The 24,794-nt window shown below is 33.5% G+C and overlaps 1 protein-coding gene across 1 annotated transcript in view; it reads left to right on the plus strand.

Moving 5' to 3' along the window:
* SPATA5 (spermatogenesis associated 5) overlaps nucleotides 1-24,794 on the plus strand; it is a gene marked incomplete at its 3' end in the record, with an annotated part of 99,483 nt that overhangs the window by 24,525 nt on the left and 50,164 nt on the right. The window contains exon 11 of the mRNA XM_012650404.1: nucleotides 12,805-12,959. Within this exon, the coding sequence (XP_012505858.1) occupies nucleotides 12,805-12,959 (155 nt within the window). The remainder of the gene's footprint in view (nucleotides 1-12,804; nucleotides 12,960-24,794) is intronic.

A 24,794-nucleotide genomic window follows, 5' to 3' on the forward strand; every position in this document is an offset into this window, starting at 1 on the left:
GAGACAGAGTCTTGCTCTGTCACCCAGGCTGAAGAGCAGTGGCACAAACACTAGGTTACTGCAACCTCAAACTCCTGGGCTCAAGTGATCCTCCCACCTCAGCCTCCTGTGTAGCTAGGACTAGAGGCACACACCACCATGCCTGGCTAATTTTTAAATTTTTTATAGAGACAGGGTCTCACTATGTTGCCCAGGCTGGTCTTGACCTTATGGCTCAAGCAGTCTTCCTGCCTTGTTGCCTTGGTCTCCCCAAGTGCTGGGCTTATAGGCATGAACCACCATGCCTGGCAAGAGAGGGATTTTTTTTTTTTTTTGTTAGCGAAGTGGGTATTACTATTGTTACTCATTTGAAGTGACTGGAGCTGAATGGTTTATTTCAGAAAAACAGGTGGTAGTTTTGATTCTGTTTAAACTCTAAATGACATATACCATTTACATTGCTAGTGGAAAATTTTCTGAGTGGTTTTGCCAAGACTATAAAACTTGAGGAAAGGTTTTCTTTCTAATTAAAATAATCACAAAAGTAAAACTAGTCTATCTGAATAAAAGTTATTTCTAAGAGTTATTCTTCATTCCTTTTTCTTTTACTTTTTATCAAATCCCGTCAGCTCTATTTTCAAATTTATTCAAAATTTGACCTCTTAAAAATTAAAAAAAAATTAACTACTTTTATTGCTTCTGCTATAGTTCAGACCGTCATCAGCTCGTCTGTACTATTGAAATACGTTTTTCGTCCCTGCTCTTCCCCTCGGCCTCTCATTTCTCTTTATTCTTTACATTTTCTAGCTTGTAGGACTTTGAATTACAGGTTTTTGACATAAGGACAGGTCTGGGTTAGAGATACCGACTTGGGAGTCATCAGCAGTTACATGATGGCTGAAGCTATAGAAATGAATGAAATCACTAAGAGAGAGTGAGTAGAGTTCATTCATTCATTTATTGAGCCAGGTACTACAGTAGGTGCTGGGGCTGCCTCAGTGGATAAGACAGATGTGGGCTCTCTCCTCATGGAGCTCAAGATGCAGGGAATTACAATACTAGGTGTTGGATATTACATGAATGATCAGGGAGGTTCAGAATGCTAATGAAGAGAGTAGAGGGATCTTGGGTATCACTACCATTCAAAGGTTGTTGGGTTGTTAAAAAAGATCTGGGATAGGAGACTGAGGAATGGCTAGAGAGGTGGGAAGAGAACCCAAAGAAAGTGGTGACTCAAATGAAATGAGGGAAACTTTTCAGGGAGGAAATAATGTAGTATTAGTTAACACTAATTCACTCATTTAATACTTGTAATGTGTTAGCCATCGTTTGAAGCACCTTACATATATAAATGCATGTCTTCCTCACAACAACACTATGAGGTTATCTTTATTTTATAGTTGGAGAAAGTTATGTCAGGAAGTTAAGGAACTTACCCAAAATCACACAGGTAATCAAGCTAGGATCAATAGTATTAAAGACCCCAGTGACGTAAAGTGGATAGTTTCCTATCTGTGAGGTCAGGAGAGCCCTAGAAGAGTCTTGTACCTAGCTTGCTAGATTACAATAAATTGAGTGGTGATTCAGAGTTGAAGGAGCAGAGATAGTGATTGGCAATTACTTTTTCAGTTTTAATGGTGTGCTGTTATTTAGAGTTTTTGTACCTTCCATAAAAAAAAGGATAAATATAGTTGGTCCTCCCTCTCCTTTTGCTACCCCTGCCTCCTCCACCAGGTGAAGACCAGATCCAACTTCATTATTTTCCTGGTTCCTCTCCTATTACCTGGGCCCTGCCTTAGTCCACCCAACTGTGGATCTCCAACCTCTCTTAGCACAAGAATTATGCTCTGATCAACTTTTCTTTTTTATTGAACTGGGTATTATAGTAAGGTTGCTAAGCCAGACAGCTAAATAATTTGATATTAAAAATTTGAAACTAAAAGCTATATCTTTAGGGAAGTTTGTTGAAACCTGAGACTAGTGAAGTGATTGTTTTAGAACTAGAATACCCTTTCAGAGATAGTTTAGTACATTCCCTTATTTCACAGATGAAGAGAGACTATGGGATATACGTAAATTCAAGCAGTTAGTGAGGTGTAAGCCTTGGCCCAAGATTCAGTCTGGAGACCAGTGTGCCTTCCATGGTGCCATTACTTTTAAAAGCAACTTTTGAAAGTGATAAGAGGTTCAGAATAAACTGTGATCAGTTTAAGTTACAGCAGTCACTTGTAATATAAATAAAGTGAGAACCACAATACACTCTTTGAGAGTATTCTGTTTTTGCTTTCTTTTCTATTAATGAGCAGTGAGAAATGGAACTCTCCTAGTAATATAGCAAGTGACACTCATCACCTTGTCTGTACTTAATACAGAGTTGAGAGAGAGTGAAGACTCCAGATAAAACCAATTTTCTGGTTCTGGTATTTTGAGGAAAGTATATTTTAAAAAGAGAGACTTAGATTTTTGTTATACTTGCTTTCTGTCTTCATATGCATGAGTATATCATTAGGAAATTTTATGCTCAGTTTTTAGAATTCAGATATGAGATCCAGATGCCTATGTTTCATGTTACTTCTTCATATAATTAAGTTTCTATAGATAATCTAAAAGGTGTTATTACTCCTGTGATCAGTTTAAGTTTATTGTTTGTTACTATCTAGTGAAGGAACTTAATTGCATTCTTAAAAATAACCCATGATTTAGCAAGCATTGAGTATAAAATTGTAACAGGATCCCATATGCATGGGGTGAGATGATGTTTGTTGATTGCATCTGGAGCAGATGGTTTTGAAGAGCATGAGTTCAGAATAATTGCTCTTGTCCAGAAATGGTTATATATGGATATTGATATGGAGGTTGAGGTGGAAGGAGTCATACACTGGAAAGAATGTGTTGACATTAGTCTTGCCTTAGGCATTTTGCCTTTTCTTCCCTTCCTTGTATCTTGTTTTCCATTCTCAAAAATTTTAAGAGCATTGGAAACTACAATAATGAAAACAAAATGACAACATCTGTTGTTTAGCCACACCTGTTTTTTTCCAAGTTACGTTTCTTAAGAACATAGAAATATTGCTTCTGTTTGTTTACATTTTAAAAAATTAAGTTCAAACTCAGAAAAGGAAATATAGATTGTTTGCTCTATTTATCAGTGATGTATATGTGTCCATTTGCTCCTCTAGTCAATTGTCTTCTGGTTTCTAAAAATATACATATTTTTAAAAATTTAATCTCTTGGCATAGATTGCTATATGACATTAGGAATGGTTGATGGCCAATAATTTAAACTTAGCATCATAGAATTTTAAGTTATTTAAACTTAAATAATTAGACAAGATATATTTTAGTCTTCCATTTAGTTAATGAAGTAACTGATGGCCAAAGGAGCAAAGTTTTATTTAATCTTGTACTTGAGCTAGTGGATAGAGCTATAGAGGATTGGTTGCATTAATATGATAGCTCCAGGGATCTTTAATTTCTGTAAGCTCTGATAATACATTTAACAAGAATAGCATTTATTATATAAAATATTTAGAGTCTAGAATCATAGTGCTCCAGAGTGGGAAAGAATGTTAAGGCCTGCGGTAGGAATCTCCAGGATCCCTTGTTACATTTTTATAGCTTTTGCAAATCAGTAAACTTCTATATTGTTCTTTCCCCCTTCCTGACAATCTGCTATACTTTATCTTATCACATATCTACAGACAATTGATAGAGCTGGATTTAGGTTTATTTAAAACATGTTCTTTCATATATAAGAACCCTTTGAGGACAGAGATTTTGTCTGTTTTCTACAGGGCCGCATAATGCCTAAAGTGTTCTGCTTATTCTTGCCCCTAGGCCTTTTATATGCTGTTCTCTCTACCTGGAATACTCTGCTGCCTCTTTGGCCTCAGTTCCCATTTTTTCAGGTTAACATCAACTCATTTTTTAGATCTAACTACTTGAACTTAGACACATGTTTTGGTCTTTCTTCATTTGTGAAATAGAAGAATATACTAAATGATTTCTGTGAGGGTTGTCTAGGTCTGTGCTGTTAAACTGAGTTAGATGTCCCTGACATGTGTTTTTGTGCCACTTTGTTCTTTCCATGTCACAGTACTTGGCACAGTTTTTAATAATTACCCATTATTACATGTGTGCCTTATTATGTTGGTAGTGCTGTGAGTGATTGATCTCCCTTCTTGTGTACCCTGACACATAAGAGTTCAGTGTATTTATTGAATAAATTAGTTATGTCTAGAAGATTCTCAGTGAATGAGTGAATGCATAGATGAATTAATATTAAGAAGAGTGCCAATGAAAGAGTAACCTGTGGTCAATGAATATACTGTCTCAGTGGCTTCATGATATAATAATACTTTACTTTAATAATTGCTGTGCCTTAATAGCAGTTGTAACTGAATGACAAGGAATACATATATAGTGGTTCACTTATTGAGAATTGTTCTATAAAAATATTTTCAAAATAATAGCATGTAAAGAATGCTTTTTTCTCTTCCGATTTCGTTTTTGTTTTTCTCCTTTACTCACCCCACCTCTTATACCGAACATTTGTATAAAGTATTCTGGCAAATGAAAACTCTTTGTGAGGACTGTAAATCATATAGTCCGTATTTTGCATACAAATATATTTTACACACTAGTTAACTTAGTAAGTATGTCCTGTAGTGATTCCAAGCCTAATCAGAGTTTGTATGTAGACAATTCTCAAAACCTTTTTTATGGGCCCCTTTTTCTAGATTATCATGGTTTTAATTATTCTGACTAGAAAGTACTCTAAATAAAAACTAATATTTTCATATTTTAGTTATAAAATACTAAGGGATAAAAAACTTCATTGTATACATATGGATACTTAGATTTGAGGAAAAATAATATTTCATTTTAAACTTTGGTTTATAATTTCTAAAACTACCATATCTCAGTGTTACTTAAACCAGCTTCTATGTTGTGGCTTTGTTTATAGTTTATTTCCCTTTCATCTCACTTTTTACATATTCTGTTTTTTATAAATTTCTTTCTTGAAGTATTATATATATATATATATATATATATATATATATATACACACACACACACACACACACATAAAGTACATAAGCTAAAAGATCCATGCATTTTCTAGAATGAACACACTCATGTAATAACCACTCAGATCAAGATACAGAGCATTACTAGCTCTCTGGAACCTCCCTCAGACCCTCTCCCAGCCACTACCCCTGACTTCAACCTAAAACTCAACCACTCTCCTGGCTTCTAACACCACAGGTCAGTTTTGCCTGGTTTGTGCTCTCTTCTTTGATTTATAATGTGGTTTGAGAGTTTCATCATTTTATTCTATGTAGCAGCCATTCATTTTTATTGCTGTATTCCATTGTATTATATAGATATTAGGAATAATGGTATCATGAACATTCTTGCACATGCATTTTGGCACACAAATATGTGCATTTCTGTTTGCTATATATCTAGAAGTAGAATTAGTAGATTATAGGAGTTTTTGTTTTTTTTTTTTAGTAAATACTGCCGAAAAGTTTTCTGTGGTGATCTTGCCAATTGACTCTTTGACCATTAGTGTGTGAAAATTCCAATTTCTTCTTATCCTTGCCAACTTTTGATAAGTTTATAACAGTATTTCATTGTGGTTTTAGTTCCCTGATGACTGAGATTGAGTACCTTTTCATATATTAAATGACCATTTAGATATCCTTCTTTGTGATGTGTCTGTTCAAGTATCTATTCAATTTTTCTATAGTGTTACTTTTAAAAATATATTGATGTGTAGGAGTTCTTAATATAGTTTTGTTGTGAGGCCTTTGGTTAGATATACATATTTTAAATATTATCTGCTCTGTGGCTTGTGTTTTTTCTCTCTTCATAGTGTCTTTGAGAAACAGAAGTTTGTGATTATGTATTTATTATAATACATATTAATATAACGAGTCCAGTTCATTAATCTTTTCCTTTCTGGCTAGTGATTTTGTATGTTGTTAAAGAAGTCTTGGTCAAATCTACTATCATGAATATTTTCTCTTACGTTATCTTTAAGATGTTTTATTGTCTTTTACATTGCTATCTTTAATTGATTACATTTTTTCCATATATTTATAGATATTCAGTTGATAACCAGCACCAGTGGTTGAAATTACCTTGCTCCAGTGTTACCATTGTCATAAATCAGGAGTTCGGGTTTGTTCTGTGTTCTCTGTTCTGCTTCATTGGTCTGTTTATCCTTGTTCAAAATACTGAAATGTCTTTAATCATTTCAGGCTTACAAAAAGTCTTATTTTTTGAGCGTAAGTGCTCCTTTATTCTTTAGCAAGATTGTGTCTTGTCTTTTCTTGGCTTCTTGCATTTCCATAGACATTTAAAAATCAGTTTGTCAAGTCCCCACCTTCCCCCCAGTAACCAGCTTGGATTTTCATTGGAATTATTAAGCCTTTTGACCAATTTGGGGAGAAATGAAAATAAACATCTTGCAGTCTATGAACATGGTAGATCTCTTCTTTTTATTTCAGGTCTTTTTAAAAAATTTTTTTATTTTTATTTATTTATGTATGTATGTATGTATGTTTTTTTTTTGAGACAGAGTCTTGCTCTGTTACCCGGGCTAGAGTGCCGTGGCGTCAGCCTAGCTCACAGCAACCTCAAACTCCTGGGCTCAAGCGATCCTCCTGCCTCAGCCTCCCGAGTAGCTGGGACTACAGGCATGCGCCACCATGCCCGGCTAATTTTTTATATATGTATTTTTTAGTTGTTCAGCTCATTTCTTTCTGTTTTTTAGTAGAGACGGGGTCTTGCTCTTGCTCAGGCTGGTCTCGAACTCCTGACCTCAAACAATCCACCCACGTCGGCCTCCCAGAGTGCTAGGATTACAGGTGTGAGCCACTGCGCCTGGCCTATTTTTAATTTTTATGGATACGTAGTTATACTTATTTATGGGGTAAATGTGAAATTTTGACACAAACATTATATGTGATGAAGGTCTTTAATTTCTCTCAAGAAATGTTATATGCTCAAGAAGTTTTGTATGAAGTGTTGCTTAATGTTGATTATTCTTAGATATTTTGGTTTTTTGAATGCAGTTATGAGTGGTATTTTAAACAATTTCACTTACATTTTAATAATTATTTTTGCTACTATAATCATGTGCTACCTTAACAAGGTTTCAGTCAAGGACAAATTGCATATATGATGGTAACCTCATAAGATTATAATGGAGTTGAAAAATTCCTGTCACCTAGTGATGTGGCTGTTGTAACATCGTAGCACAATTACTTTATTTTTTCATAAATTTAGCGTAACCTAAGTGTACAGTGTTTATAAAGTCTACAGTAGTGCATAGTAATGTCCTAGGTCTTCACATTCACTTGCCACTTGTTCACTGACTCATGGAGAGCAACTTCCAGTTCTCCAAGCTTCATTTATGGGAGGTGCCTGAAATAGGTATATCATTTTTCATCTTTTATACCATGTTTTTACTGTACCTTTTCTGTGTTTAGATACACAAATACGTGTCATTGTGTTACAGTTGCTTACATTATTGAGGATAGTAACATGCTGTACAAGTGCCTAGGGGCAATAGGCTACACTATATAGCCTAGATGTATAGTAGGCTATACCATCAAAATTTGTGTAAGTACATTCTGTAATGTTCCCCCAATGACAAAATTGCCAAACATACATTTCTCAGAACGTATTCCCATCATTAAATGTATTCCTGTCATTAGTGATGCATGACTGTATCTAGAAAAAGTGAGTTTTTGTGTATTGACTTTGTGTTTGCCTACTTTGTTAAATGGACTTATTAATTTTAATAATTTGTATATAGATTTTTTGAGTTTTCTGTGTGTGCAGTCATGTTATAATTTTCTATATATGTAGATGGCAGATAATGACAATTTGATTTCATTCCTTTTGACTGTACACTTATTTTTTTTTCTCGATTATTGTACTGAATAGGACCTCTAACATAGTATTTAATAGAAGTGGTAACAATACTTATCCTTATCTCATTCTTGATTTAGGGGCGAAAGTTTCATATATTTAATATTATTATTAAGAATGATATTTGCTTTATGTGTGAGTGCTTGTAGATAATCTTATAAAGAAGTTTCCATCTATTCCTACATGTGATTTTTATTCTACTAATGTGGAAAATGGTGTTGATTGATTTTCAAATGTTACATGAGCCTTACTTCTTGGAATATAGCTACCTTGTTGTGATGTATAATCCTCTTTTATTTATTGATATTTTTGCTGATGTTTTGTTTAGAATATTTCTTTTCTTGTAATATTTTTTAGACTTGGGGAACAGGATTATGCAAGCTCGATGAATCAAGTTGGGAATTATTCTGGCTTCTTTTTTTCTTTGGAGCAGTTTTTATAAGCTTAGTGTTATATTCATCCTTGAGTATTTGGTGGCATTTATCTGTGAAGTTGTCTGTGCTTGGAATTGTTTTTGTGGGAGAGGTTTTACTTACAAGATTTAATTTCTTTCATATCTATTGCAATATTCAGATTGTGTACTTCTTTTGTTTGTGTGTTAGTTTTGGTAAACTTTTCCCTCTAGAAATTTGTTCATCTAAATTTTCAAATTATTTGGTATAAGGTTATTTCAAGTATCCTCTTGTCTTTTTATGGGTGTAGGTTTTGTAATGATGTCTACTTTTTCATTCCTGATATTGGTGTTGTCTCTTCTCACATTTTCAGAGATCCAACCTTTGGCTTTAGTGATTTTTTTTTTTTTTTATTGTGCATTTGTTTTCTGTTTCATTAATTTCCATTGTCTTCATTATTTCGCTCTTTTTTTTGGTTTATTTTCTTATTTTTCTAATTTCTTAGGATGAGTACCTCATTGATCTTCAGTCTTTTTTCTTTTCTAACATGTACATTATGCTTGTTAGTATCCCTCTAAGTATAGCTTTAGCAGTAACCTACAGATTTTTGTTACATTTTTATCATTATTCTGTTAACAAAATTCACTGTTTTCATTATGAATTTTTTGAAGCATGAGTTATTTAGAAACAGACTGACTAGTTTACAAATATTTGTGTATTTTGGGGTACCTTTTTGTTACTGATTTTGTTACTCATTCTCCTGTGGTCAAAGGATTACACTTTATGATTTCAGTCCTTAAATTATGTGGAGAGTTGGTTTGCGTCCCAGCATGTGGTCGGTTTTCGTACATTTTCCAGATACACTTGAAAACATAGATATTTTACTATTTGGGGTATTGTTTTTTATATATGCTAATTAAGATAAATGAATTAAATTTGTTTTTCATACCTTCTGTGTCTTTTTTTGGTTGCTAAGGCAAGTGTGTTAAAATCTGCAAGTTAAGGTTGTAGATTTGTCTATTTCTCATTTTAGTTAATTTTGTTTTATATATTTTGAGATTTTGTTATTAGGCATCTGTTAATTTAGAATTTTTGTGATCTTGGTAGATTGACCCTTTTATTATCCTGAATGTCTGGTGATACCTCTTGCTTAAAGCCTATTTGATAGTAGATAATAGGTGTACTATTATCCTCCTCCTTGTATGGTATTCCTTTCTCTATTCTTTTACTTTCAACCTTTCTATATTCTTATATTTCAGATACATCTCTTATAAGCAACATACATTTGGGTTTTTTAAAAAATACATCTGATAATTGTCATTCTTTTAATTCAAGTATTTAATACATTTATGTTAGGGTAATATCTTAAAATACTTAGGTTTAATATACTACTTTTTATTTGTTCTGTTTTTTCCCCTCTTTTCTAGACTTCTTTTCGAATAGGAAAGTATTATTTCATCCTCATCCCATTATCTTTTTAGTTATACACTTTAACTGGTCTTTTAGTGATTACGTACATATTACAGTATGTCTGCTTGGCTTATTAGAGACTAGTACGAGAACAGTGCAAATACTTGAGAATACTTTGTTTCTTTTTACCCCGAAAACATTATTTTTGTTATTTAATAATTATCCATTTATATTTATCTGCATGTGTTGTAAGTCCCTAAGATCACCTCCAGATTTGATGCTTTACTAGGGGGAGGTGTGGGACTCAGTATATAGTCATAGTTACGGGTATGATTTATTACAGGGAGCAAAATTAAGTGCTTATACGTAGTCTACTCTCTTTACTTGGCCAGAATGCCTTTACTTAAAACCTTTATTTTTTAATTCTTGATTGAATATGCTCACTGATGGTCCATTTTCATCTTTTAATTGTATGTTTATTTTAAAATTAGTCAATAGAATTTTTTATTCCTCTCTAGAGACTAAAATGAGTGATAAAGCAAGACTTTAACTTATTTTCTATGTATGATTTATAATTAAGCAATTAAAAATCCTAAGAATATTTTTGGAAATGATTGCATCATTGAAATGAATGTTTACTTACTATTTGGATATGTTAAGTTTGCTGTGTTCATTAGAGAATTAGTCTTTGTACTTTTTCTTTTGAAGAATTCATGCTGCTTTATTGTCTTGGTTTTTTTTTTCTTCTCTGGTGAATTACTGCTCTTTTCTTGCTATCCTTATAGGTGTGGAGATTTTGCCCAGCTCCAAATTCTCTGATTGTATTAGAAGTCATAGTAGTGTTGTTGTTTTGTAAATATACATTTATATTATATTGTATATGCTTTTTAAAAGTATACATTGCCTACCTTTTCCGAATCCCTTCCTCAAATGAAAATAATTGGTGTCGTTTATTGTCAAATTTTATGCTTGTGTGATATAACAAATGTGGCAGGAAAATTATGATACCACTTTACCTGTTTCAGTTTTTCTATCTCAGTACAGGTAAGAGTGAAGTATTTGGATCAAATTAGAAATATTGACAGGTATTGCCAAATATCATTTGGGACATGAGGAAGAATTAGTTATTCTGGTCTTTCGATTACTTCCATTTGTGTTAGATATTTTAGAAACAGCTTAAATTCTTTCAGGCCACCAACATGCTGTTTAATACAATACAGAACTATACAGATGCTCCTCGAATTATGATGGGGTTGTGTCCTGATAAACCCATTGTAAGTTGAAAATATAGGTTGAAAAGGTGTGGCTGACTGGGAGCTGGGGTTTGGTGCCACTGCCTAGCATCACAAGAGAAGTATGGTTTCTACTGAATGCGTATCACTTTAGCATCATTGTAAAGTTGAGAAATCCTAAATCAGACCATCGTAGATTGGACCATTTTAAGTCGGGACCATCTATATTATTCAAGTTTTTTTTTTTTTTTTTTAAACGCTCCTGCACTATTAACTAATAAGTATGTTGCGCAATAAAACAACCTAATTTAACATTATCTTAATCTGTTTTGTGCTGCCATAACAAAATACCAGACTGGATAATTTATAAAGAACAGAAATTTATTTCTCACAGTTCTGGAGGCTGGGAAGTGCAGAATCAAGGAGCTGACAGGTTAGAACTCAGTGTCTGCATCTAAGATGGTACTTTGAATGCTCTGTTCTCTGGAGGGGAGGAATATTGTACCCTCACATGGCAGAAGAGCAGGAGAGAGAGAGTGAGCCCACTCTCGCAAGCCCTTTTTATAGCAGCACTAATCCATTCCTGAGGAATCCACCCTCACGACCTAAGCATCTCTCATTAGGCCCTGCCTCCCAACACTCCCAACACTCGCAACACAGGGATTAAGTTTCAGCATGAGTTTTGGAGGGGACAAAAACATTCAAACCATAGCAAACAAAAATGTTTATTTTTCTGTCACAAACTGAAGGGTCTGAGATTATACCCTACTTGCAAACTAACAAATTCCATGAGTGCTTGCAGAAGAATCAAAAAAAGGACAGAATATTATAGCAACTGAAGTAGCTAGCGTAGCAGCATTTGTACCAGTTCCCCAAGTTTCAGTTTTCACAGAGTAACACTGGCTGACACCTCAGTCCATACAAAGTTGCATTATGGGAGGGGAACCTTGAATTTATAGAACCTTAATCTTTTATAATAGGCAGCAAGCATGTCTATCCTTTGCTTTGGAGGGAGACACTCTATTTTCCTACGTACAAACATCCTTCAAAAGATAGTTGTGAAAAGAGGCAGTCAGTGCTTCTGCTCTCCAGATAAGCAGAAAAGTAAAGAATAGTTTTTCAACATTTTGGAAGGCAGAAAAACCAAATGGGTATTTGTAAGATAGGCCTAAAATAAGTGACTTCTAGATTTTAGATAGTGGGGGATCTATTTTTTGAGTCTTTGTATTACTCACTTTTTTCTTACTGGTGAAAGATACCCTCTGTTTTGAGGAGTTTGTGTCTACCTTCCTTGCATCAATGCTTCTGTTTCTCTATGAAAGTTCACATAACTGTGAAGTCTGCTTCTCTCTTGTGTTCCAAAGCCATATTTCCAACTGCCAACTTAGTACTTCCTTTCAGATATTATCCCAGTGACTCGAAAACCTTGTGATTCTAGTTTGAATGTATTTACCAAAAGGACAGGGGCAAAGTCATGTTATTATTTTAATATTTTACTCTCTTAAAAGAAGTTTTCTAAACAAATTATTTTGATAAGCTTTATGATCTTTTTTTATGGCTAGTGTTTTGTAAGTCCTATTTTATATTTGTAAAACATCTGTATTCTCATATTTAGTATCAGTTTGTCATGTTATCATTGCCCAAACTAAGCACTTGGATTTTTGCCTATGTCCTCCACATTTTTCCATCTCTTTTCCCACCTATCCTCTCACCCCTGTACGTTCACATAAGAACAAAATATTATAAATGCTATAATATGTATGGGGCTTGTATTTTTATCATTGATTGTTCAGTCTACATTTATAGAGTAAAAGATATATCTCGTGTTACTTTCCTCTTTGCAGGTGTCTGTGCCATGCGGAGAGTCCTGAGGAAACAGCCTAACCTCCCTGATAGCAAAGTTGCTGGCATGGTGAAGATTACTCTGAATGATTTCTTGCAGGGAATGAATGACATCAGGCCCAGTGCCATGAGGGAGGTAGCAGTTGATGTCCCAAATGTAAGTCATTTATGCTCGACACTAGCCACACCATTTAATTCAAAGTCTGAAAGAAATTGAAATTCCAGGGAGACTGACTTCCTAGGCTAAACTTTAAAAAAAAAGTCTTTTGTAACTGAAATTTTTATCGAGATAATTATAGATTCAGTGCAGTTGTAGGAAGTAATGTAGGGAGATCCTGTGTATCTTTTACCAGTTTCCTCCAATGGCAACATCTTGCAAAATTATAGTACAATACCATAAGCAGAATATTCATGTTGATATAATCAGTTGATTTTATTCAGATTGCCTATTTTACTTGTACTCATTTGTGTGTACATATGTGTATTTAGCTTCGTACTATTTTATCTCTCATAAAGGTTTGTATATTCATCATCATAATCAAGATAATGAATAGCTCTATCACCACAAAGATCCCTCATGACTACCTACCTCATTTCTGCCCTCATTTCTAAAATTTTCTTATTTCAGAAGGGTTCTATTAATGGAATCACACAATATGCAACCTTTTGATGTTAGCTATTTTCATTTAGTATAATTCCCTGGAGATTCATCCAAGTATTTTTTGTATCAATAGTCTGTTCCTTTCTATTGCTGAGTAGTATTGCTTGTGTTTTGGGGATCATATTAAAAAATGCACTGCCCAGACCAATGTCATGGAGATTTTTCCTTATATTTTCTTCTAGAAGTTTTACAGTTTCAATCCTTATGCTTAAGTCTTTAATACATTAGTTGATATTTTATATATTATGTGAGATAACCAGCCAATTTCATTCTTCTGCATATTAATATCCATTTTTTCTGTCACATATATCAACATGCTGTTTGATTACCATAGCTTTATAGTATATTTTGGGATCAGGTAACGTGATGCTTCCAGCCTTGTTCTTTTTGCTAAAGATTGCTTTGGCTGTTCAGCAACTTTATGTTTCCATGTGAATTTTAGTAGTTTTTTCTATTTCAGTGAAAAATGCCATTTGAACTTTGGTAGGGATTGCATTGAATTTATAGACCATTTTGGGTATTACGGACATTTTAACAATATTAATTCTTCTAATACATGAGCGGGGATATCATTCCATTTATTGTTATCTTCTTCACTTTATTTCATCAGTATTTTATAGTTTTCAGTTTACGGATTTTTTTCTCTTCTTAGTTAAATTTTTCTATGTATTTAATTTTTTTGATACTATTTAAAATGTCGTTTTAAAAAATTTTTCTGATAGTTTCTTGTTAGAGTATACAAACACTACTGATTTTCATACATAGAGTTTTTATCCTGCCACTTTGCTGAATTCATTTATTAATTCTAACATTTTTTATGGTGGAATCTATAGGGTTTTCTATATGTAAGATCATGTCATCTGCAGACAGACAATTTTACTTCTTCTTCTCCAATTTAGATGCCTTTTATTTCTTTTTCTTGCCTAATTTCTCTGTCCAGGACTTCCAGTACTATTAATATATTGAGTGGAAGTGCCAAAAGTGGGCATCTTTGTCTTGTTCCTGATCTTAGAGGAAAAGCTTTTAGCTTTTTACTGTTGAGTATGATGATAACTATCAGTTTGTCATTTATGGCCTTCATTATGTTGAGGGTACATTCTTTCTATTCCTAATTTATTGAGAGTTTTTATCATGAGAGGATGTTACTTTTTGTCAAATGCTTTTTCTGATTCTGTTGATGATTATATGATTTCTATTCTTCATTTTGTTAATGTGATGTATCATGCTTAGTAGTTTGCATATGTTGAGCCATCAGCCTTGCATCCTAGGGATAAATCCCAGCGGATATTGGTGTGTGGTCCTTTTAATGTGCTGTTGAATTTGGTTTGCAGTTATTTTGTTGAGGATTTTTGCATTTATGTTCACCAGGGATATTGGCCTATAATTTTCTATTCTTACAGTGTCCTTGTCTGGCTTTGGTATCAGGTTAATGCTGGCCTCATAAAATGAGTTTGGAAGTATTCTCTTTAATTATTTGGAAGCGTTTGAGAAGGAATGATGTTAACTCTAAATGCTTAGTAGAATTCACCAATAAAGCCAGTCAGATCTTGGGATTTTCTTTGTTGGGAAGTTTTTGATTATTGACTTAATCTTATTGACTTAATCTCCTTGCTGATCATTGGTCTGTTCAGATTTCCTATTTTTTCATGATTTACTCTTGGTAGATTGTATGTTTCTAGGAATTTATCCATTTCTTCTAGGTTATCCAGTCTGTTGTATAATTGTTCATAGTAGTTTCTTACGATGTTTTGTATTTCTGTGGTATCAGTTGTGTTGTGTCCTCTTTCATTTCTGATTTTGTTTAAATCTTCTTTTTTTCTTAATGGTCTAGCTAAAGTTTGTCAATTTCATCTTTTCAAAAAACCAACTCTTAGTTTTATTGATTTTTTTTTTTTTCTAGTCTCTATTTCATTTATTTCTGCTCTTTGTTGTTTCTTTCCTTCTTCTAACTTTGGGCTTAGATTGTTTACTTTTTGATGTTTTTTATGGTGCGAAGTTAGGTTGTTTATTTGAGATATTTCTTTTTTTCTCAATGTGGGCATTTATTGCTATAACATTCCCTCTTTGAATGGTTTTTGCTGCATCCTATAAGTTTTGGAATGTTGTTTTTCCAGTTTCATTTGTCTTAAGATATTTTTTGATTTCCCTTTTGGTTTCTTCTTTGACCCATTGGTTGTTCAGGAATATATTCTTTCCTTTCTACATATTTGTGAATTTTCCAATTTTATTCCTGCTATTGATTTTTTGTTTCATACCATCGTAGACAGAAAAGATGCTTGATATGATGCCAGGATTCTTAAATTTGTTAAGACTTGTTTTCTTGCCTAATGTATGATCGATTTATCCTGAAGAATGTTTCCTGTGCACTTAAAGAATGTGTATTCTCTTGCTGGTGGATGGAATGTTCTATATATGCCTGTTAGATCCATTTGGTCTATAGTGTTATTCAAGTCTGCTGTTTCTGTATTGATGTTTTTGTCTGGATGATCTGTCCATTGTGGAAAGTGGGGTTTTAAGTTCTCTAATGTTATTGTATGGCTATCTATTTCTCCCTTTAGTTCTGTTAATATTTTCTTTATAATATGTAGGTGCTCCCAGTGTTTGGTTCATATATATTTACAGTTGTTATATCCTCTTGATGAATTGGCCCCTTTCTCATTATTTGATAACCTTCTTTGTCTGCTGTGACAGTTTTTGACTTAGTCTCTTTCATCTGACATAAGCATAACTACTCCTGCTTTCTTTTGGTTACTATTTACATGAAGTATTTTTTCTATCCCTTCATTGTCAGTGTGCATGTGCTCTTAAAGTTTATGCGAGTCTCTTGTAGGCAGCATATTATTGGATCTTGTTTTCGTTTAAATCTGTTCAACCACTCTGTCTTTTGATTGGAGAATTTAATCCATTTCTATTTGAAGTAATTATTGATAGGCAATGACCTTCTGTTTTATACTACCTTTGTTCCTTTCTTCCTCTCTTGCTGTCTTCTTTTTTGATGTGACGATATTTTATGGAGGTATGTTTTGATTTCTTTATCTTTTGTGTATCTACTATAAGTTTTTTTTGTGATTCCTATGAAGCTTACATAAAATGTTTTATAGTTAAAATAGTCTACTTTGAGTTGATAACAACTTTGATCAGACACAAAAACTGTACACTTTAATTTCTTCTACTCCTACATTTTATGTTACTGATGTCACACATTTACATCTTTTATCTATTATGTATTCATTAACAAATTATTATAGCTATAATTTTTATTATTTTTCTTTTAACTTATACCAGAGTTAAAAATGATTTATATACCATCATTACAGTATTAGAGAATTCTGAATTTGACTAAATTCCTACTTTTACAGTGAGTTTTATACTTTCATATGTTTTTGTATTGTTAGCACCTTTTCATTTCAACTTGATGAACTTCCTTTGGCATTTCTTGTAAGACAGGTCTACTGGTGATGAACTCCCACAATTTTTGTGGGAGTTTATCTCTCCTTCATTTCTGAAGGCCAGGCTTTTCTGGTGTAGTATTCTTGGTTGGCAATTGTTTTTTTTCTTTCAGCACTTTAAATATATTATCTCACTGTCTCTTCGCTTATAAGGTTTCTTAGAAATATAGTCTTATGAGAGTTCCTTTGTATGTGATGAGTTGCTTTCCTCCTTGTGGTTTTCAAAATTCTTTGACTTTGGAGAATTTGATTCTAATGTGTTTTGGTGAAACTGTCTTTATTTTAATTTGTTTAGACTTCTTTGGGCTTCATGGATCTGGATGTTCATTTCCTATTCCAAATTTGGGAATTTTTTGGTCATTATTTCTTTAAATAAACTTTCTGCCCCTTGCTCTGCTTCTTCTTGGTTCACTTTATGATGTTCCATAAGTCCCTTAGACTTTTTTTCACTCTTTTTCATTCTTTATTCTTTTTGTTTCTCTGAGTGGATAATTTCAAAGGCTGTGTCTTTGAGTCCACTGATTCTTTCTTCTGCTTAATTGTGTCTACAGCTGAAGCATTGTGTTGAATTTTTCGTTAGTCATTGTGTTCTTCAGCTCCAGAACTTGTGTGTGTGTGTTGTTTATGGTTTCTATCTCTTTCTTCATTTTGTTCGTACATTGCTTTCCTGATTCTGTGTATTTATCTGAGTTCTCTTGTAGCTCACTGATTTTCCTTATAATGATTAATGTTAATTCTTTGTGAGGCAGTTTGTAGACCTTCAGTTCTTTAGGGTTGGTTACTGGTGCTTTATTTTGTTCCTTTGGTGGTGTCCTGATTCCCTAATTGCTTGTGATACTGTGGCCTTGTGCTATTGTCTGTACATTTGAAAAAGTGGACAGCTCTTCTAGTCTTTACACATTGGCTTCTTTAGGGAAAGGCCTCCCCCATTCATCCCAAATAGTGGTTCTTGCTGGGCTGTCTGGTGGGTTCTGTAGGCTGGCTTGCTGCTGGAGTCCTTGGGGGGCTTGATGTCTCGGTCCACACGGGGCAGGTTTGGTGCTGGGGTAGGATTAGAGCCAGACTCTACCAGGATGGGCCTGGAGCCTGAGTCCCGTCTGGCATGAGGGCTGGCCTGGAACCGCAGAGGCTGGCTTGGAGCTTGGGGTTGTAGGGGTTAGCCTGATGCTGAGGTGAGCCTGGAGGTTAGGACCATAGTGGTGGGCTTAGAGCCTGAGTCCAACTTGAGGCCATGGGGCTGGTTTGGAGTCTGGGTCTGCCAGGTGTAAGTCTAGAGCCTGAGTTTGCAGGGATCCAGCCTATGGCTGTGTGTCCTGGCCTCAGGCTGCGGTATGCCTAATGCTGGAATTATCACAAGGTCGAATGTTTACCTCATTGTCCTCCCTCACAAAGAATATGTCTCTATAAAATGTGCTGCCAGGGCTTGGGTGTGGGATGAAGTGAGTAATGTGAAATTGTCCTCTCTAGCCCCTTCAACGCAAATTTTCTTATTTTTGTTCTCTATCCACGTGCTCTCATCTCTTACTTGAATTTCTTAGCTTTTGTGAAGGTTATTTTCATGAATGGACAGTTGTTGAAATTTTCTGTGAGGGAAGAATGGTAGAAAGTCCTATTCTGCTATCTCACCATCATCATTTTCCTCTCAGTCATAGACTTTCTTGCAAAAGCTCTGTAACATTACAATTATTTAAAAACTTAGAGCCTTATTGGAGAGTCAGGCATAGTTTGTATCCTTTGCCTCATTTTATATAGGCATTTCAGTATCTAGTTTTCCTGGTCATTGACTAGTGTTTTAAAATTGTTGTTAGCTAAAAACAAAACAAAACAAAAAACAAAAACAAACTAAAAAGATATTAAATTAATGTAGTAGACTATGTGGAATGATAGGGATTTATTTTCATTTTTTACAGGTAACAGTTCCTTGAAAAATGTGTTTTGTGGTCAAATAAGTTTGGGAAATGCTGGTTTAAATAAAATCAGTTTCTTTGCATTGGACCTCTCAGTCTTTTAATATGCTAATATGCATTATGAAGTCATAAAAAAGAGTTGTTTGTGGAAATACAGTTGGCCATGGACCATGAGGAGCAGAGGCTTTTTGCATTTTGCAATGTGATAGATTATAATAAATGAGCACACATTCTTCCCATCACTGTGTTTGCCCTTTTGTGTTATGACTTTGTACTCCTGTCATAAAAGCAATGGAATAAATTTTTCCGGACTTTGAGTCTGTGCCTGGCCATATAACTTTCTTTGGCCAATGTGATATGAGGAACATGATATAAGCAGTCTTGAAAGTGGTTGGGGCTTGCCTTCCCTTGCTGCTCTTTGAAATCCTGCATTAGCTTCGTTAAGAAATCTTTACTGGTTTCTGGGGAATGAGAGACTCTGAAGCAGTGACCCTCCTGGCTAAGATCCCCTCAGTCCAGTCATCCTGCAAATTGCCAGGCATGTGACACCATCCTAGACCATCCCACCCCAACTGAAGTTTGCCTAGACCTGAAGAATTACCCACTTAACCCTCAGAATTGTCAGAAATAATATATGTCTATTGCTTTAAGCCACTAAATTTTGGGGTAATTAGTTAGCAAAGCTAAATGATGTATATACTTGCTAACTTCTTATACAACACAATTATTTTGTAAATTTAGACTGAGAAACAGTGCCCTAGAGATAGGAACATCCTCTAAGGACTTGCCACTAGAGTTGATGCTACTTAATGTGGTTCTGAATTCTTTTTGAAATATTTTCAAATTCACTATTGAACTTTAATAACTTAATTTTGGGGCTTTTCAAAAGTCTGTAGCAGAGCATGCTCATTTAGTATACATAATTTGACAAATGGAATTATGGACCAATGAATGATTGATGTTGGATTAGTAGAAACTTCATTTCTCTAGAATTTATCTTCTAAATTTTAAGCTGATTGGTATGAATATTTTTATTTGTCATATTTATCTATATTTTATTGGCTACTGTTGCGTAATATGATGGGTCAGATAGATAATCATCAAATGACGACACATGAAAATTTCGGGTAATAGTTATAAATCAACTACACCAATCAGAAACACTTTAGAGTTTAAAATGTTTAGAAACTAAAGGAACACACAGTAAGGTTTTAAACTTAAAATTACTGCCAATAGAGAATGTGTTTAAATGTCTGTCCACTCTTGGAATTGCTAAACTGATTTATTCATCATAGGAACTGGTAGTGCAACTGCATATGTAATTACTATAATGAAAGATTTTTTTCCTTTATTTTCCTTTAATACAGTATTTACAATCCATGGACTTGTGCCATTTTCCATTTGGCACTTTATTATTTGGCCCAAGGCCATGGTGTACTGTGATGTTACTCATGAGCTCTGGAGTGATTAACATTGGTGAAAGTACTTTTTTACACTGCTTTTATGCTCCCTTCAGATAGTAAAAATTTTCCTGAGAAGTCAACATTTCTATAATTGGATTCCTAAAATTCAGTTTTCTGATTTCTGGCTATTATATCTACAAAAATATCTCCAAATTATTTCTGCGGAAGGTTTAATACTTATTTTGTTATAGAAAACCTATTTCAACTGACTAATTATGAGTGTTTTAAAAATAGTAATTGGGCATTCAGTATCTTTTGAAAAGAGATTTTAGTATGTGAAATTAAATCTTCTAAATCACACTTGCCTAGTTATATTTAAGTTTGAAAGAAAAGTGCTAAGATGGAAATGTTGCCAGTTACAGTATAATGTAATACATTATTAATTTTAGGAGACCACTAGTGTTAGCCACTTGCTTAAATGTAATGTTTCCCTTTTTTGGAGTTTCTGAATTGGTGATTTACAGGGACGTTAAAGTCAAATGCATTTTTTTTTTTACTGCAGGAATCCTTACAATCTATCAATATGCTAATGTTCATTATAAAATTCCAGTTTTCTCACCCGGAGATAACAACTATTAACATTTTATTATAATTCCTAAAATATATATATTTTTTGCTTATAGGTATTTTAATGTAGTTAATCTTAGGACATATATAGTTTTATATTCTGTTCTTTTCACTTAAAGTTACACAGTAAATATTTTACCTTAATGTTTGTTGGCAAACTTCTTTTTAAATGACTGCATAATGGACATTTATATGGATAAACTGTAATTGTTTTATCTTCCATTCTTAAATATTTAGACTTTTTTCTTTTTTTCCATACTATTGTTTTAAAGATATTTCTGTGCAATTCTTTGCTTTTGTAATTCCTAGAAGTGGAATTACCAGACTTAAATCTGTGAGTTTTGGAACTTGTGGCAAATATCATAAAGTTCTTTGTTTCTCGCCCCTCCCCCTGAAAAGTTGTTGTAATTTATAATCATAAATTTAAAATTGCAAAAAGTTTAAGCAAAAACTCATTTTCACTTTGGGTTTTTTTTCTCTTTTTACTTTTCATTAGAGTTTATTTCTTTGACTTTTGAAAAGATCTTTACTATGATAAATGATAGTGAATAATGTTTAGATAAATACGTATTTTAAAAACAAAATAAAAATAATTATGAATTATATATCTTTTACTTCCTATAAAAATGTTAAATTTTTAGATAAAGGGTTTAGCTGGTCCATTACTTTCAATGTATTTTACTTTACATGAGAGCAGAGGGTTCTTTTTTTTTTTATCCTTACTACTTAGTATATGACTAGCATATAGTAGATGCTTAGTCAGTATTTGTTGAATGAATGAATAACTGTAATTTTTATGAAAAAAAAACCCACATTAAATGGTGGATTTCAGATTTTTGTGAAAATGAATATCCATCCTTTTTCTTTACCAAGGTCTATTATTGTTAATACCATCATGTAATTTTCTTCAGATTGTTCATATTTTTTAAAGCAACTGATTTCTTTTTTTTTATTATTATTTTTTATTTCAGCATATTATGGGGGTACAGATGTTTAGGTTACATATGTTGCCCTTGCCCTCCCCCCCCCAAGTCCGAGTTTCAAGCGTGTCTGTCTCTCGGATGGTGCGCATTGCACTCTTTGTGTATGCATATACCCATCCCCTCCTCCCCCTCCCCCTCCCCCTCCCCTCCTGCCCGACATCCAATAGATGTTATTCTTATATGTACACTGATGTAAGCAACTGATTTCTTTAGTGAATTTTAACCCTTGTTAAGTGAATTTGACATTTTTAGAATAAAAATGCCTGTAATAATGCTCATCTGTTTACTCTGGAAGGTTATTGAGAAGTCTTTCGTGTTTTCCACAGAAGCATATATTAAAATTCTCATTTTATTAAGATAAACAAAGAAAAAAATTATGATGCTTTTAATACAGGCATTCCCTGGGTTATGGACGACTCGACCTACAGCATTCTGTACATACAAATGGGCTCCCAAGGCTCTCTGTAAGGATAATTTATAACTAAAAAAATTAAATTAATAATTTAGAAACTAGTTTCTTCCACACATGTAAACACACCTGCATGGTGTAAATGATTTGTTGGCTCAACATCTTTATGTTAGCAGGTACTCTCATTGTTTATGTGGTCCCTTCCACACAGCATCACTTTCGTGTTAACTTTTTTATTTGATTTTGTGAATCTGTGAGAGTCTATTGCAAATCAAGGTGAATCTACAGCAAAAAGAAAGTTGATTACAATGGAAATGAAAGTAGAACGAAAGTAGAAATAATTAAGTGTTCACAGAAAGGCCAGACATTCATTGGGAAAGCATTAGGCTTCAGTCACTCGACTATTGGAGCAATTATAAAAGATAAAGTGAGAATAAAGGAACATGTGAAAGACAGTGCTCCAGTGAAAGCATCAATTATTACTAAGTAGCGTAGTAGATTAATTATTGAAATGGAAAGGTTTTTATTGATTTACTTAGAAGATCAAAATAAGTGTAGAATTCCTACTAGCCTAGTGTTGAGTGTTCATACAACATTAGGTGAATGTTAACCTTAATATTCTTTTTTGAAATTTGTCCTATCTCCTATCTAAACTTTTTGTATGAGTTTGTTTTTATGTTCTGTTTGAATTAAAAGAAAGAGCACAGTAGTTTCTGTAACTTATTATTACAGTACAGGGTGGTGTTATTACAGTATTATACTGTATTCTTATTACCACATATGAGCCATTGTATTCATAGTTTGTTGTTATTATTATTATTGTTGTTGTTACTATATATTTGCTGTGCATCAGGGATCCAAGTTACATACAAATCCAGCCTAAAAATGTTCTCAGGAACATATCTTGTCTGTAACCCGGGGATCGCCTGTATTTGTATTTATATGTTATCTTTGCAATAAGTCACTTCATATGCACCATAACAATTATTAGTGATAAATGGCATTCTTAACCAAATATTACCACCAAGTTTAAATCATTTAGACATCTAAATCCCCCCACACTCCCACCTATTTCAGTTTATGTAGAGTTTTACCTTGTCCCTTATTATTTGGAAATCTTTATACTCTTGATCTTGCCTTTGGATTCTAGTTTTCAGAATTGGACATTTGGTTCACAGTAAGTTAAAAGCCATTAAAAAGGTATGGCTCTCCTTTCATGTGAACCCAATTTTGTAAATTGAACTGCAACAAGAGCCTCAGGACTAACTATATAACCTTAGACCACTTAGTAAGCTCGGATCCAGGTTAAATTTAGAGGTAGTTGGTTGTCAAATTGAGTGTATACCAAATGTCATTAGTTAAATAAACATTCCTCATTTACTCACATTTTGAAAAGTAGCAGTTTTCAAAATTATATGAGTAGTCAAAATGCTGTCTCTTTCACTAATTACATAGTCAAAATTTACTGCTAAATTTTCATTTGGCGCCTTTTCAGATGAACTTAGAACATCAGATTGTAACAGAGTTAAATATCATAGGATGAGCTCATTAACAGTACATTTCTGGTACAAAGGTTTGAGTAAAATAGTTTAATTGACCATAATTATATTTCATTCTTCATGTACCCTTAGGATAATGAGAAGGAATTTGAGTTTCTTTTCTTTAAATACAGTACTTCATTCTGTATTTTCTTTATTTTTTTTTTTTACAGACTCAAAGGATTGGGGGTTTCTGCAATGCTTCACTAAGTAAAAGGTCGCTTTTTTTGGAATAGATAGTACAACCTGTGGAAATTCTATTAATTCCATATTGGTTCTTGGCAGAGGTTTTGAATTGGATTTCTTTTGATTTTGCTTCTTGTTGTCTAGACAGAAAAGTGTCTTCTATCACTCCCAAGATCCCAGTCTTTCTTGCCAACTTCTCTTGCGCATTTTTATAGTTTTAAGTAATAACAATTGGACAGGAAATCACATTTAGGAAAGTAGATTACGTTTAACTAGGAAATACTCAGTGCCAAAATCAAGACTGTAGTCTTAACCTCATTCAGTATTTTAGAAGTTTAACTCTTTCATTTCGTTTTTCTTTTTCTACCTTTTCTCAGGCTTTTATAGGAGGAGAAATGAGAGAGAGCAAAAGTTAGTAGAAGAGGATCATCAGTTTCCATTCTCAGTTCTAATCCTGATTAATTTTGGTGAAATCAAACAGCCTTCCTCTCAGATTCTAAATGGAAAACTTAATTTGCAGTGGTAGATATCTTGTTTTGTAGTTATAAATAATGTTGAAGTTGTAATACAGACATATGCTACACTTAAACATACAGTTGATTAGTACTCTATAAATACTTGATGAGTGTTTGCTAACAGTACCTATTTTCATGTAGGGTAAAGGAGATAATTTACATGAAGATTGGTACCCATTAGTAGGGTTAATGTGATTCTTTTGTGGTACCACACTTCATCACTTTACTTTATACAAATATGGAGTAATGCATACTCATTTGATCTCACCCTTTAATCCATTGGTCCCATTACTTCATAGTGTGGTCTTTCCAAA

The sequence above is a fragment of the Propithecus coquereli genome, unplaced genomic scaffold (genome assembly GCF_000956105.1).
Source record: "Propithecus coquereli isolate 6110/MARCELLA unplaced genomic scaffold, Pcoq_1.0 Scaffold323, whole genome shotgun sequence".
Taxonomy (NCBI): domain Eukaryota; kingdom Metazoa; phylum Chordata; class Mammalia; order Primates; family Indriidae; genus Propithecus; species Propithecus coquereli.